The 16690-nt window shown below is 44.3% G+C and overlaps 1 protein-coding gene across 1 annotated transcript in view; it reads left to right on the forward strand.

The window, feature by feature from the left end:
* FAT3 (FAT atypical cadherin 3) overlaps positions 1 to 16690 on the forward strand; it is a 650121-nt gene that overhangs the window by 578523 nt on the left and 54908 nt on the right. Inside the window, 4 exon segments of the mRNA XM_041730335.1 lie at positions 9469 to 9858; positions 12617 to 12831; positions 14072 to 14209; positions 15466 to 15609. Of these exon segments, the coding sequence (XP_041586269.1) occupies positions 9469 to 9858; positions 12617 to 12831; positions 14072 to 14209; positions 15466 to 15609 (887 nt within the window).

The raw sequence follows: 16690 nt of genomic DNA on the forward strand, positions 1-16690 counted from the left end.
GTTGAGTTGTTTTCTTCCCTGAGAAATGTCCCTTGGCTGTTACTTTCCAATAATCAACTATATCCATGCTTGTCTCCTGAGAGATGGGAAACTTTGAGGGGCTATGATTTTTCTGTGCATCCTCAGTGCCTGAGGATTTATTGGGTGGAAGTGATTCATTGGATAGATGAATGATTGATCCAGTGGTCGTACATATTGACCACTTAGGAAATATTTTTAGTGTTATCACTGGTCACCCAGTTTAGAAGTTCTATGCACCAATAAAGATGAAGTTTTGAGCACTTTGATGAATTCATTTACTTACACTTGACTGTCCCAGGCTTAGCAAAGTGCCAAGTCATAGATGGTAGGGAGGTTTGTGCCCAGATGGGTTGCAGCCTTTGAGGTATCAGGAAGATGGTGTCACTCACCAGCACAGCCAGCTAAATGGGAGTACAGTCTTTGCAGGTGTACAGACCCCTTGCTTAGAAGGGCTTCATGATGTTTTAATGCTCTGCTGTGGCTATGCTGAACTTCACAACCTTTTTTAAAACAAGGGGCCCCTCATTTTTCTCTTTCTAAGAACCTCACAATCATGTTGCCAGTGCAACCCAGCAGAGCTGGTGCCAGCCCAAATGGTGAGTCCTCAGGAAGTCAATGGAATTATCATGATCTCCCTGATTCTATGACTGAGGCTACATTTTGTCCTTTTTGACTATTCAAAGATCTCCAAGATTCTTGACCCCGAAGTTGGTATTTTGCCTGGGGTAATGTGCCAGGGTTAGTCATCACTCAATGAAAACTTGTAAAAGGCACTTAAAACAGAAATAATCAGAGAGTCTACTTAAAATGTAACTTGAAAAATAATTGCAATTCTATGGACCTCCTAATGACAACTTTCTTTGATTTTATATCATCTGAAGGCCTCTTTTAAAGATAGAAAAAAAGCGGTCAGTTTGAGCTCTTTTGATGTAATGGGATTTTACTTGCCTCCCACAGACTATGAGAGGAGATTTGAAGCTAGCCATCTTCTTCTACAGCTTAATTTAAGAATACAAAATAGTTCAAAACAATGTATCACTTGAAATGACTTTGTGAGACCTAACAAAAAAATTTTTCCCTAAGTAAAGTCAATGTCTTTCAGGACACAAAAAAAATGAGCAGTGAAAATATCCAGAAAAAGAATGTTTATGCAACATATAAGTATCCTTTTCTACAATTACTTCAAATGGCATATATGTTGAGAATTAAACTGGCCTGGAAAGTAACTCAGAAATTTGACTGCTCTCCAAAATTGGTAATAAATTTTCCATTACATGATTTTTATAATAGTTCTTTTACTTACTAGAAACATGATCTGTGTCCACTGTATAAAACCTAGAGGCGCCTGGGTGGCTCAGTGGTTGAGCATCTGCCTTTTGGCTCAGGTCATGATCCTGGGTCCTGGGATTAAGTCCCACATTGGACTCCCTGCAGGGAGCCTGCTTCTCCCTCTGCCTATGTGTCTGCCTCTCTCTCTGTGCCTCTCATGAATAAATAAATAAAATCTTAAAAAAACAAACAAACAAAAAAACCCTAGAGAGATGGACCAAAAGAAAAGTCAATTCTAACCATTGTTGCTATTTTGATGAAGTCTCTTCCACCTTTTTTCTTTACAAAAAATGGACTCATAAGCTAGATATTGTTTTGTAACCTGATTTTTCCACTAGCTCACAAACATATTTCTATGTTGCTATGTATGTGTTCTTTTACATGGTGATGGTGATGTATATAGTATTCTGTGATATGAATGTACCATAACTTATTCAACCAGTCCTCATTCTGGGAAAATTGAGTAGTTACCAATTTTATTCACAAATGCAATTATCCATTTAGCAATAGTTTTTTATATATTTGTATTTGTTTTATGTAAATTTTTAAAGATTTTATTTATTTATTTATTTATTTATTTATTTATTTATTTATTTTAGAGAGAGAGTGCACACATGAGCACAAGGGAGGGACAGAGGGAAAGAGAGAGAATCTCAAGTAGACTCAACTCTCCACTGAGCATGAAGCCCAACTCAGGCCTCGATCTCATGACCCTGAAGTCATGTCCTGAACTGAAATCAAGAGTCAGACACTTAACCAACTGAGCCACCTAGGCTCCCCTTATGTACATTTTCAATATTAAATCTTTCCAACTTCTCTGAATCACACCCTTTTGGGATTCTTCAGTTCTTTAACACAGGCATGTGCAGTGTGCATGTCACCTACATGCACTGTGTTAGCTCATACTCTTGCTCTGGTCCGCTGATCACTTCTTCTGCAATTCAATGTTCGTTGCTTTCTGACTCTGTGTGGGGTCCTGGACTCAGCACTGAGCTATAGAAATAACATTACACTGTCCCTCTGTCTAAAAGCCACATTAATCAAGTGGGAGAGAGGACATAACTAATGATAATGTACAAGTTTTGTTAAGGAAGCACAGAGAAAGGAGAAACTAGGGAAATTAAGGAAGCTGTCCAGAGAAGACCCTACAGAGAATATGTAGGATTTTGACAAGGGAAGGAGGGGAAGAGAACATTCTGAGTAAAAAGCCAAGCATGAGCAGAGCCCTAGAGGAGTAAGTGCTCATGGAGTTTTCAGGAGTAGCCAGAGTAGACAGCATACGATGACAGTGGAGTAGGAGATAACACTCAAAGGGCAGGCTGGGACCAGAGGTCACAGGATTGGAAAGGCATCCTCAGACATCTCTACTTCTGACTATAGGGAGTGAGCAATCAATGACTATCTTCAGCAGCTGAGGCAAAGTGGACTCAGTTTTAGGAGCTGAACTCTGGTTAGGTTTGACCAGCAGGGGATGACAACTGAGGCAGTTTGCCATCAGGAATCTCTCGGCAACAGTCTAGGTGAGACCTGGCCACAAGACATCTAGTGATGTATATTTAGTATACAAGTATATTGGCAGAATCAAAAGAGCCCGCCATTCCAATTCAGATGGGAGACAGAATTTGAGGAAAGACACGCAGGAAACTCTAAATTGTCCTCCTCATCAAGTTGTAAAACTCCTAGGTTTAGAGATGGTCTCCTTTGGCTCCCCTCAGCCCACTGCCTCGAATAGTAAAATAGGTGGCACTTGGCAAGTCCAGATGGAATGGAAGGGTCATGTCCAGTGTCTCCTGTGAGAAAGACAGAATCCTGCACTTCTCAAAAGTAACTACTGTCTTTTAAGGATAAGGCCGTCACAAAAGAATGCAATGACGTATTCAAGAACCAAAGCTTTGTTTATCATTTTTCTTCAAAGGATAATCCTTATAGCTTAAATACGAGCATGCTGTAGTCACCGAGTCTCGGTCATAAAGACTGTGAAAACTAAATATACTTGTGGGATTTCTGGCACTGATGAATAGGCATTAATGAAAGCAGGAAAAAGAGTTGGTTCAAAACCAAGTTATTAGATTGCCTGGGGCATGGGATCGGGGAACGGACCAAAATGGGACACGAAGGTACTGTAAGGGATGATTTAAATGTTCTAGATGCCAATGAGGGCCACAGTTCCACGTGGGTATACATGTGTCAGAATTTATGAGCTGGATACTTAAAATGTGTTCCTGTGACTATACATAAATTATGACATCTTAGTATAGCAATAAAGTTGATCAAAAAAAATAAGTGATGAAAACCAAAATTCAGAAGGTATCTAGAGTCTGATGGGTAAGATTGTTTCAGGTCATTTATTCCCCAGATATGTATTCCATATAAATTCAAATCTCTTTATAAAAGCCAGTTGGTAGGTATTTAGTAGAGGTTCCATCTTAACTGTGCCACCTAGAGGCCAGAACCGGTGCAACTGCTGAAGGGTGTTAAGGTTAAAGTCATAGACAAGGCCCTGACCTGACAGTCATAGCAGCTGCCAACATAAAACCCCGGAGTACGCATAAAAGAGCTCTTGTGGTTTCCTGAAGCTTAGAGAGCTTGATGTTAGGAGGAGGGCAGAAAACATTTTTTCCAGTTTACAAAAATCTCAGCGTACTTGCCGCGTTGACTGTTCTCACCATTTGGTTTTGGTGCTGATTCTAACACCTCTAACAATCTCAAACATAGAGCTGAGTTCTTCTGACATTGGGTTAGATCCTTGGGATTGATCCTGCAGTGCGCATTATTTCTCACTGAGTTAATAAAGCCTTGCTATAAGCCGTATGCGTGAACTCTGAACACTTAACTGAATGGTATGAATTGCTGTGCTGTTTTCTTCCCATCCAGAAGATTCCAATAGCTCATTATGATTAGGCTTAATTTGGACTTGGTTGGTGATGAAGCCCATGTCTGCCAAAGCCTGGCAACTTCATGAGCGCTTTGAGGGTGGGGGATGATCTTTTGGAAATACAAATGAAACTAGCTTTATCAGTTTAATTTGGAAATGGAGCACAGTCTGGAAGATCATCTTGGCCTCAACTGACCTGGACTGTCATTTTAAAAATGAAGAGACTTGAAGGGTGCTTGGGTGGCTCAGTGGCTGAGAGTCTGCCTTCGGCTTGGGTCATGATCCTGGGATCCTAGGATGGAGTCCTGCATCAGGCTCCCTGCCGGGAGCCTGCTTCTCCCTCTGCCTGTGTCTCTGCCTCTCTCATGAATAAATAAATAAAATATTTAAAAAACAAAAATGAAGAGACTTGTGACCCAGTGAAGAAGTTAAGTGACCTGTCCAAGTACACTTGTATAGTTTGGCCAAACCATGAGCCAGAGGCAAGGTCTCCTGTCTTCCAGAACTGGACCACATGTCTTCAAAGCACTCACTGTGCTTTCAAATGCCCCATGCCCCCAAAATCCATCTTTCCATTTGGATGAATTAGGAGAACCTAACGTCCATTCAGAAACCTTCCAAGGAAGAGAATATAGGTGCCTTTGGCCACCCCACCCCACAGTTTTACAGCATTCCCATACTGGGAATTTTTATGTGCTCTTTCTTCCCTCCAACTCCATCCCACAAAAATGCCACTACCTCTTACTTCCCTTGAGCAAATCAGGATTTCAACCATTCTCTTTTTACTTGATTTTAATCCTCTGAAGACCTGCTTGCTCCATTTGCCACAGTTATAGAAACTTGACTTCCAGTGAAAGTCGTACTTCTCTTGGTAGCCTGTCATTTCAGCGTTTTGAGAAGCTAAGTAGCTCCGTCCTCATTAAATTAGGCTCAAATTGGAGAAGAGAATTACATACTTAAAAACACAGACACAAAATGATGGATTACTGTTACACCCTAATATAACACATGGTGACATGGAGTAAGAGCATTAGACCAATTAGCAAGCAAGTTTTCTACTCGGGTTCATCTTTTCTGCTGGGTACGTAGCAACGGGATGGTGATTTGAGGGATGGCATTTATCATACGCCCTTGGATAGGAAGTTACCATTTTAGTGACACGACTTGCATTCATTTAACAAAGATAGCACCCATCACCTGGTAACACAGCAAAGATCCAACTGCTACACCAGAAGTACTGGCTCTAAATTGGCATTTACCTGTCTGACTTTATTTCTAGAAATTATTGAAATCCATTGCGAGTGGGTCTAAGTGGGGAATTTTAATACATTCCAAAAATACATTCTGCTCTTTTCTTGAGAGCTACCAAATCATAAGTGATGCCATTTGGCAGGTTTGTTGAGGTTTTTTTTTTTTTTTCCCTCCCCCTGTTCTGGTCTCGCTTCCATATCATTCTGATTGGTAACAGAAAGGAGAAGGAAACAATAAATATCCCAGTTCCTCCTGGTGTGAATGCCCAAGATACTGTCAGAAGCAGAATGTATGGGAAGTGGGGGGAGTTGGGGTCAGCAACTTGGAGGGGGGAGGGGATGGTTTTCTGCTGTGGCAAAGCAGAAAAACCCTGTCACCGAATTTAAATTAACAGAATCTGCCCAGAGGGGAGCCATGGTCTTTGTGTGGCTGATTAATGTCAGCCTTGTAAACGCAGTGCTCAGTGCTCCACAACAGGGCCAGCCCGCTGAGCAGGAAGCTCAGAGAACACAGCATCTCCCGCTTGGGGATGTGAGCAGAGTGGAGTGCCTCTGAATAGGGCTGGAAAAGAAAGCCGCAGATTGGGAACGTAGGTGATAGGTTTGATTGGATTTCAGCCGTCTGTCCCAGTGGAGGAAACACAGACAGCCTTAGAGGCACCTTCCCTTCAGGCCTTGCTGCCACAGAGAGCAGCAGTGTGCAGATCCAACCCCTACCTCTCCTCACTCAGCTCGTTCGGAGCACCACTGCTGGCAGAACAGTGAGTCATAAATTCCCTTCTTCCTAAATGATCTCCAGATCTAAAGAAGAAGCATGTCCAGGGGCAGATCTCTGGAAATCCGTAAGGGGATTGGCCTAGGGAACACAGGATCTTGTCCCTCATGCTCACCTAATAATGCTAGTGGCAGCAGGCAAATCCCTCAGTCCTTGGTTTATGCATCAGTGAAGGGGGTCTTGTTGTCAGCAGATGCTCAGATGAAAGACCCTACATGAATTCCCTGCCCCATCTTATTGTTAGTAAGGGTGGTGCTCCATACGCTGGGGGTGGAAGTCAAACTCGCAGGCAGTGTGTGGGATTTGAAAACCTGTGTGGTATATTTATGTCAGTCGCTGATGTGTTTCCATAAATCTGTTTTTGTGACTCTGAGAGGTGTCCTGAGAGCCTCTAATCAGCCAAGGCAGCTTCTGGCACACACAACCAGCTCTGGCACCCAGGCAGGGTTATTGCAATCCTGTGCATATTCACCCCCCGGAATTGTGGAAGGATTTAATCTTGGAGCCATACTACAAAGAGCCAGAAAGCATCCCCAAAACCTCTGCTCTTATTTCCAGGGGCAGCAAGGGAATAGGAAAACCTTGTTTTTAATCCCAGTACCAATAAAATCAGAAGTTGATGTTTATATATCTCAGGGCCGTTGTTTTGAAAGAGAAATAAAAGTAAATGATGAAACTTTGGAAAAAATGGACTCTCTGGCATGGAACCAAGAACAAGCTCTCAGTGTTGACCTTTTGGTTAAAGCCACATAATGCAATTTATGTCACTCCCTGCAGATAGATGATTTTATTGGTTTGCTGGGAATTTTGGCTGAAGAGAAATTACACATTGAGGGAGTAAAGTGTTTAACTCTTATTACTGCCAAATGTCTGACCCCATAGTGTGATGTTATAATAGAAAACAACACAGAGCGAGGCCTCCCTTCTAAGAGCTTACATTCTAGGAGTCCATGATTCACAAAAGGCATTTTCAGATGGCAGTCCTAGCTAGAGACCCTTGATTAATGACTGTATTCATTGAGAGCATGTAGGATCAAAATAATGTTATATCAGCCTGTAGCGTTGTTACATTTTGCCTCTTAAAAATCTTAATACCTGCTGAATTTGGGGTGCATAAACCATTTTGAAGTGCTAAGATCCTCTGATGAGGCATTCAATCAGTCTTCAGAACCTGAAGTCAATCTGATCATCGTTCACTAATTTGCTGGTTGTTGGTAGACATTTTCCTGGCTGATAGGTTTTAGCTTTGTGTATATTAAGGTAAAATGCTACTTTGCTAAGTGAATGCGTTTCTTTAAAGCACAGAGTGGGAGGTCGCCCTCGGAGTAGATCTTCTCCCTTCCTTGATGCAGTGCTCGAGGCTCATGGCCGTCAGATTGCTCTTTTCCTCTTTACATTCCCTTATGGCCTCACCCATCTCATGGCTCTGTGTGGCACCTGATGGCTGGCAGCCCTCACATCCCTAGCTCCAGCATGGACCTCTCTTTGGATCTCCAGCCTCCTGCCCAGCTCCCTACTTGAATCTCCACTTACACACAAAATGCCCATCTCGAATTTAATCTGTCCAAAATGGGGCTCCTGGTGTGTCCTCCAAATCCTCATCCTCCTGCAGTCCTCTCTATCCCAGCTGACAGCGGCTCCCACATTTCAGCCACTCAGGCCAAAAGCTGAATCATCCTGGGATCTTCTCTTTCTCTCACACCTCGTCTCCTGCCAGCCCCACCATCAGAAAACAGTCTTTTCTCACCACCTCCGTGTTCAGAACAGGCCGGAACCGACCACTTCTCACCACTCAGGGCCCACCGCCTGTGCAAGTCACCACTGTCACATGCCTGCATTCCTGCGGGAGTCGACCAGCTGTCTCTGCTTCCTTACTTGCTGCTTTTCTCACCCCTTACGATTAGTCTGGATGATCCTGTTAAAAATCTGAGTCCTGGGCAGCCTGGGTGGCTCAGTGGTTTAGCGCTGCCTTCAGCCCAGGGTGTGATCCAGGAGACCCGGGATTGAGTCCCACATCCGGCTCCCGGCATGGAGCCTGCCTCTCCCTCTGCCTGTGTCTCTGCCTCTCTCTCTCTCTCTCTTTCTGCCTCTCTTTCTAGCTCTCATGAATAAATAAATAAAATCTTTAAAAAAAATCTGAATTCCGTCTCATGACTGCCGGTCTCAGGGCCCTTGGCTGGCTTCTCACCTCAGCACTACAACCCCACACAGTCTGCTCCCCAACCTGCTGTCACCCCGAGCCATCTTCTACTCCCTTCTTCCCAACCATAGTCACAGCAGCCTTCTTGATGATGCCCTCACATACACTCGAGGGACTTCCACCCCTGTCCTTGCCGGTCTCTCTTCCTGCAGTGTTCTCCCCCCAGACATCTGCACTATTCAGTCCTTCCCCTCATTTGGGTTTTTCTTCAAATGTCAGGGCCTTCCCTGACCACCTTAAAGTTACCATCCTTCCCTCTACCTCCCAAACTCTGTCTCCCCAGCACTCCCCATTCCCCCCTTTATGGCTTTAGTTTTCTTCCTTTTTACCCTCTAATGTGCCATTTATTTGACTGATTGTTTGTTGTTAATTTCTTATGTACTCCCACAGAGTGTAAGAAATTCCTCAAGAAATGTTTGACCCTTGGGGTGCCTGGGTAGCTCAGTGGTTGAGCATCTGCATTCGGCTTAGGTCGTGATCCTGGAGTGCCAGCATTGAGTCCCACATTCGGCTCCCTGCATGGAGCCAGCTTCTCCCTCTGTCTGTGTCTCTGCCTCTCTCTCTGGGTCTCTCGTGAATAAATAAATACGATCTTTAAAAAAAACAAACAAAAACAAAAGAAATGTTTGGCTCTTGTCTGTTGCTAAAATCTCTAGCACCTAGAATAGTGCCCGATAGATTGCAGATACTCATTTACTGAAGAAATGAATTAAATCGTATTTCTCTTTCTGTGGCACATCTTTACCCACATATCTATCAGCATCTTAGAGTTTTTCTTAAAGATGCGTGGGGTTCCCTAATATATGAAGAATACACAACTATTTATGATATTTGTTGCTGATATTTTACATTTCTTTACCACTTAATTCCACCATATATTTATTAAACTTTCGTAGGACCAAAGCTGTTGACTTCTGTCATTGTTGTCCTTTGTCTAAGTCAGCAGAGATATAATATTCTAGTGAGTGCAGAGCATCAAGCTGCACTCTTTCCGCTAACGTTCCTGCGTCTCCCATAGGCATCAACAGGAAGGTGGTGTACTCCCTGGTGGACTCTGCCAACGGGTTCTTCTCCATCGACAGCTCATCAGGCATCATTATCCTGGAGCAGCCACTGGACCGGGAGCAGCAGCCCTCCTACAACATCAGTGTCCAAGCCACCGACCAGAGCCCTGGTCAGGCTCTGTCCTCTCTTGCTACCGTCACCATCACTGTCTTGGACATTAATGACAACCCCCCTGTATTTGAGCGGAGGGACTACCTGGTGACAGTGCCTGAGGATACCTCCCCCGGCACCCAAGTGCTTGCTGTTTTTGCCACCAGCAAAGATATCGGCACAAATGCTGAGATTACGTATCTCATCCGATCTGGGAATGAACAAGGGAGATTTAGAATCAACCCAAAGACAGGTGGGTAAATGGCAGCCTATTTAGAATTCATATTTCTCTTAACCATCTAACCACCCTCTGAATGGGCTCTTTTTCCTCTCCTACCCCTCTCCCAGTGAAAGCACACCTTCTCATGGCAGGACCTGCATGAAGACCCAAGGGTCCCTTCTGGTACTCTGTTTCTGTGGATGCCCCCTGCCAAGTGTTAAGCCCCCAGCTGTGGGCTCATTGGGCAAATACTTGACCGCCATGTGGGGTTCTGGATTTCTCAGAGGAAAGCTTGAAAGCAGTAACGTGGTTCATTGATGGGGACAGGAAGTAATATTTGCATACTGAGCATAAGGATTTGTTTCTTTCCCTCTCTTTTCTGTTTTTGCTTTGTTTCATTTTGTGTTGTTTTATTTGGATCATGTGTTTATGGTGTGGAAGTGCTCTTAGACATCAGTGTGCACTTGTCCCTATCCACACTCAGGCTGCCACTCTCTTGTCACCTACCAAAGCAGACAAGGATAAGTGGCATGCACAGTGACATGCAGGCCTTCTCAACTCAGCACCCCAGGCAGCCAGAACTAGCACTGTGTTTGGGTCCTGCCTACTAACTGCCAGTCAGAACACTGTCATGTCTTACCACGCCCTTTGCAAACTCAGGGCCAGTGTGGCATCGCTTAGGGAAAACAGGTCAAAAAATGAATCAAGAGAACAAAAGGAAAAGCCTAGGACTTTCTTTTCATTAGGGAGTTAACTACTGGGGGCACTTTGAGTAATTCAAGAAGCAAGTTTGGACATTCTTTGAAGAGTGAACATATTCACCTTTTCATTTTTCATAGTGTTTGTATTAATATTTTTGAATCACTTTCATGAGTAGTCTCATTTGTTCACCCAATCCCCCATGAATAGTCATGCCAAAGCAGGCCTATTTTTCAGATAAGAAAGGTTAGTCTCTTCCACTTCCTGTCCATTGGACATAATTCCCTCTTCACAAAAGGAAAGTGCACTCATTGAGTAAGGTGGGAAAGGAGGTACATTCTCCTTTGGATAGTTCAGTAAACATGAATAGGAAACTATCATAATCCGCAACATTTCTTTAACATGATGAATATGCCAGTTTCCTATTAAATCATTAGTTATTTTTCTCATTTTCCATATGAGAAAAACAGAGCTTTGAAGAGGTTAAGTAAGGTCTCCAATGTCCACTGGGAGTCAGTGGGGGATCCAGGATTTGAGCCCAGATCTCCCTGATTCTGGAATACGTGTTCTTCTCTCTATAGAGCACTGCTCTGCTGGGGTAGGGGATGGTGCAAAATAGGAAGAAGCTACAGTTCCTGCCCTTAGGTTTAGGAAGGGGGAAACATTGATGGAAGAATTGCATTAGCAACTTCTCCCAGCAGTAACTCTGTTGTTTTTTTTTTTTAAGATTTTGTTTATTTATTCATGAAAGACAGAGAGAGAGAGAGAGAGAGGCAGAGACACAGGCAGAGGGAGAAGCAGGCTCCATGCAGGGAGCCCGACATGGGACTAGATCTCAGGTCTCCAGGATCACACCCTGAGCTGCAGGTGGCGCTAAATCGCTACGCCACCAGGGCTGCCCAATAACTCCATTTATTAAGGTCACTACTTCGAATTAAAATGTATGGGGTTTCCCTCATTTAAATACATGTTAGACTTAGTCTGTCTAGTTATGGCCATTGTATATGAATACCATGGGGAAACGGTTAAGTGCTGTTTAATTTTGGCACTGGATAACGAGACTGGGTTACAAAACAAAGTGCTAAGAGGGGTAATTGCTAAGAAAACTTAATTATGGAGAGAAAGAGGCTCTTGTTACAGGCATGACTTTGGTTTCTCACCTTAAGTAGAAGGCCAGCTTTAGCAGCTAGGGAAGATGCCTGTCTGCAGATGTGAATGGATGTGACATCTTGACCTTGGTCCTAAAGATTGTTTTCCAGTTGGGAGAGAGGTTAATTCCTTTGAGAACTGCTCTACAGGCAGTACAATGACCAGTTTCCAATTGCAGAGTGCAAGATTGGGTCACTTCACCAGAAAGAGATAGAATGGGAAGGAAAAGCACTCACAGAGCCCTTCCTAGGGGTGGCACCCAGCCAGGGCCTGTCACTTGTTCTACTTCCTTAAATTAAATCGCTTTGTGACATGGACACGACTTCTGCTCTATGGTTGTGGACACTAAACTCGCACTTACTGTTTGGCCACTAATCCCAGGTATTTCCCTTCCATTAGGTCACGGTACCTTGAGATGTCTGAACTCTTTGCCCTCTTCGTGCTGTAATAGTTTGAGATAAGCACATTATAACTTGGTGAGGCATGTTAGTCATTAATTGAATTCAGTGAAGTCTGCAGGTATTCACTTGCTGACTAGGGGCGGGGTCATGCAGTCACATCCACACATCTCAGCTTATTCTCTGTCTGCCCGGGTCCAATTAAGGGATCATAGGGAGACACTTACTAGGGATGCTTCTCCCTAGCGGCATATGCATGAATGATGCCAGAGAGTTTCAGGCTGCTTGAGAGATGTTCAGAAGCTATTGCAGAAATAGTCAAAGACTTTATTTCTTCAGTGTTGTGTCTGATGGATGGCTGTGTTTTTTAACTGACAGCATTAGTCAGACTCTAAGATGCTTTCCGTGGGGCATTAAATAAACAAAATCTTGAATATTTAAAATTCTTGGCTAGAGATGATGTTATAAATATTACCATGATTATGGAACTGCTGACCAAAGTTTTTTTCCTAATAAAATCAAAAACTTCCCATTTTTCTTCAAAGGAGGTATTTCTGTCTCTGAGGGCCTGGACTATGAATTATGCAAAAAGTTTTACCTGGTGGTAGAAGCCAAAGATGGGGGCACGCCGGCTCTCAGTGCTGTGGCCACTGTCAGCATCAACCTCACAGATGTGAATGACAACCCTCCCAGGTTCAGCCAGGATGTCTACAGTGCTGTCATCAGTGAAGACGCCTTGGTCGGAGACTCTGTCATTTTGGTAGGTACCAGTGGGAGGTCCAGATGTCTGAGGCTCATAGTCCTAAATAGAGTGAAAAAGTGAGCAAAATCTATCTTGAATTCTCATTACACTTTTTCTTCTCAGGGTCTTTTTGTCCCCAAGAACCCCAGTCAGTCACCAATATTTCAGCTGCTTCTTCTCCTTTTCTACATTGGAGGGCCTAATAAATTCATTTATATCAAAGTATAAGTGACCAATGATTACTTTCTTCCTGGGAGTGTCTGTTTTTGTTTTTTAAAAAAAACAGAACAGACCATGGAATACATTTCTAATGGCAGCTCTCACTGGTTTCTGACCTTAGATAGTAAGTTATGGGGTGACTAAGATTAAATAAATCCATCCTCCCCCCACCCCACTCATGCACACACGCACACATGCACACACAGAGAGCCGGACAGCTATATATGGGAGCAAGATTAAGACTGGCCACTCTTAGAGAAGCTCTTTCTGGAAGGAAGTTTTTTTAATACCAGTAAGGACAAACCATGTGTTAGGAGAACATAAGTTCTCTCAAACTTACAAATTACATTTGGGAAATCATCAATCCCATTCTTAACCATCATCACCACCCCTACTGGACAGGTCCCTTCCATCTGTCCTCTCTGGCTTCTGCAGTCCCTGGTATGGGTGTTCATTCTTTACACTCCAGTGGTGAACTTCCCAGGCCCTCTCTCCTTCCTGGATGTGACAAGACTACTTGCACACATAGAAATCCCAATATCCCCAAAATGGAGCAGTAAAGAGTGGGCCAGTGTGGTTGCCATGTGGGAAAGGGAATTTTCTTGGGCTTCCTTAACCTGGAACTGCATAGATTTAAAGAATGTCTGACTCAGTGGTGGAGACCATTATTTGCAGAATTGGGGAAAAAAAAATAACCAAACTATCCATACCAGCTTTGGCTCTATCCTCACTGACTCAAGGCATGAGGAAAATCATGTGTAATAAGTGTCATCAAGCTGTAGACAGACAAAAATGGAAAGAAAGTGGCAGCTCCAGTAATGGTGCCTCTTTCAGCCAAGCCATGAGCTCTTCCAACAGGGGCATGATCACTGGCACATGAGCATAGCACCTAAGACAATTGTCAGAGCTATGCCCATTTGTAAGACCTGGGGCCCTAAGAATAAATCTTTTCTCTATCTCTTATGTCATGTGTTTTTGTTTTGTTTTGTTGTTGTTGTGTTTTTTTTTTGTTTTTTTTTTTTTCTTGTGTCCAATGAAGCTAGTAGCGGAAGATGCAGATAGCCAGCCCAATGGACAGATTCGTTTTTCCATTGTGAACGGAGATCGGGACAATGAATTTGCTGTGGAGCCTGTCCTAGGACTTGTAAAAGTTAAGAAGAAATTAGACCGGGAACGGGTAAGCTAGTTTAGGCCAGCTCCCCTCCTATCCACACCATCCCTTCACTGGAATCCAGTATAGGCTTCCTGAGTAAAAGTAGGAAGATTCTCCATCCCAACTAATGAGAGTAAATAGGATGGGCCAAAATGCAGCATGACATATTGGGGATAAACCTTAGAAAGAAGTTTCTGCCAATAGGTACTGACAACTTCTTACTTATGGGTGTTTTAAAGAAAAGGCAAAAGATGTGTCTTTCTGGATGCTTTGAATTTTGGTCCTTCCTAGAGCAAGGAGGCAAGAAAGTACCTTCTGGGGACACCTGGGTGGCTCAGTCTGTGAAGCGTCTGCCTTTGGCTCAGGTTGTGATCCTAAGGTCCCGGGATCAAGCCTCACATCAGGCTCCCTGCTCAGCAGAGAATCTGTTCCTTCCACTCCCTTTGCCCTTCCCCTCCTGCTCATGCTCTTTCTGACTCAAATAAATAAAATCTGAAAGAAAAAGAAAGAAAGAAAGAGAAAGAAAGAAAGAAAGAAGAAAGAAGAAAGAAAGAAAGAAAGAAAGAAAGAAAGAAAGAAAGAAAGAAAGAAAGAAAGAAAGAAAGAAAGAAAAAGAAAGAAAAGAAAGTACCTTCAGCATTGGGATCCTGTGGTCCTGGTCTTATCAGCAGCGTTAGCCCTAGGTGAGCAGATACAAAAGGATCATCTGAAGGTATTTAGGTCAGAAAGAATGATCCAGAAAAGTCTTCCTCTGCCAAGGTTGAGAATTGTGTTTTTTCCTAAAAATATGTCTTCAAAGTGAAATTAAATATGGGAAAAGATGTAGTAGTGGTGCTAAAAAGCAGAAAAGCCTCCCTGGGTGGTATATCCCCATTCCTCCTGAGGTATCAGAACTGATAAATAAGATCAGCGTGACAGCTGTTGTGTTTGAACGAAGGCCAAGAGCTGTAGGTCTGACCAAGGATGATTTTGCCCCTCTAGGGGACTTGGTGACATTTGGGGACAGTTTGGGTTGTCCTGAATGAGCAAAAAGTGATATTGGCTTCGAGTGAGTAGAGACCAGATGTGCAGCTAAACATCCTACAAAAGCACAGGACAGCCCCCAGCAGGCAAGAATCACCTCGGGCCCCACATGTCATGCCAAGGCTGAGAAACCCTGGTCTAGAGAACCAAGAGTGGAGGTGGCTGATCTCCCGCAAAGCTGAGCCGAGCGTGCAGCTCCTCAGAGTGTGAGCAGGGGAGAGGAAGTGCTTTACTGTCGGCCCTTTGTGCTTTGGCAGGTGTCCGGATACTCCCTGCTTGTCCAGGCAGTCGACAGTGGCATTCCTGTGATGTCGTCGACTGCCACCGTCAACATTGACATTTCAGACGTGAACGACAACAGCCCAGTCTTTACCCCTGCTAACTATACTGCTGTGATCCAGGTGAGCAAATCTTGCCTGCCGGGCACTAGTCCGTATGCACTCAGCCTTCCTCCTCTCTCTGGTTTCACTCATCATGTCGTCTCTTTTTTTTCCTTTATACCTGATAAAAGAGCCTGACTCTTCCCAGCAACTGACTGATAAGGTTTGGTGAGCACCGTTGCCAACTGGGTTCTTTCTACTGTCGGGCACTTTGCGTGTACTGCTTGTCCCCATCACAGCCCAATGACATGGGAGAGGGAGGCAGCCCCGGCTCCACAGTGAGGGAGCTAAGGGCCTGAGGGGTTCAGTAGCTCATCCAAGGTGGCACACTCAGGATTTGAACTCGGGTCAGCCTTCTGCAGAAAGTGCCCTGTCTTCTCCCCAGCCACAGGCTGCCTTTCAGCCTCTCCATGCTGTCCCAGCAGCGGAGGGAGATTGCTGCAGACTGTCTCATCTCTCCGAGACAGATTGGGCATCAGGAAAGAGTTGCTGCTCATTAAAATCAATCTTCCATAAGCAATTTGTTTAGCACTTTAAATCCACCTGCTACTTAGAATTACGCTGCGGGATGGAGTAGCTTTACTACTGATATTGTGCTCTCAGGAGGGCATGACTCTTCTTCCCATCCATTTTTTCATTCAAAAGATGTTTCATCTTTTTGAGCTGGGTGCTAGGGGTGGAGCTGCCTCCACTTCCCAACTCCGGGAGGTTCAGGGAAGCCAGTACGGGACCGCTGTGGGCCTGGAGGAGCCAGAGGAAAGGGGGATGGATATACGTGTTGTGGGGGGTGGGGGGGCTCAGCTTGTCCAGAGACCCCGTTCTTGCCTGATCCAGTTTGGCCTAAGAATCGCCTCCCGCGGAGTCTGCAGGGTCTGTGGGCAGAAGGTAAGATGAGAGTGAGCCAGGTCTGGAGGGACGTCTTTGGAATAACATCAAGCCTGCGTCTGGCCACGTCTGGCAGCAGGCTCCCCACCTCCAGAGGGGGACTGGGAGGAGAGCAGGGAGGAGGGGTGCGCTCACTCAGAAAGCAAGCAGCCCTCCGCTTCTTGCCTCCCACTTTGTCAGCGAAATCTGATTCTTTCACCAGTGGTAGTTTGGTCTT

This window comes from Vulpes lagopus, chromosome 15 (assembly GCF_018345385.1).
Source record: "Vulpes lagopus strain Blue_001 chromosome 15, ASM1834538v1, whole genome shotgun sequence".
In the NCBI taxonomy this organism is placed as follows: domain Eukaryota; kingdom Metazoa; phylum Chordata; class Mammalia; order Carnivora; family Canidae; genus Vulpes; species Vulpes lagopus.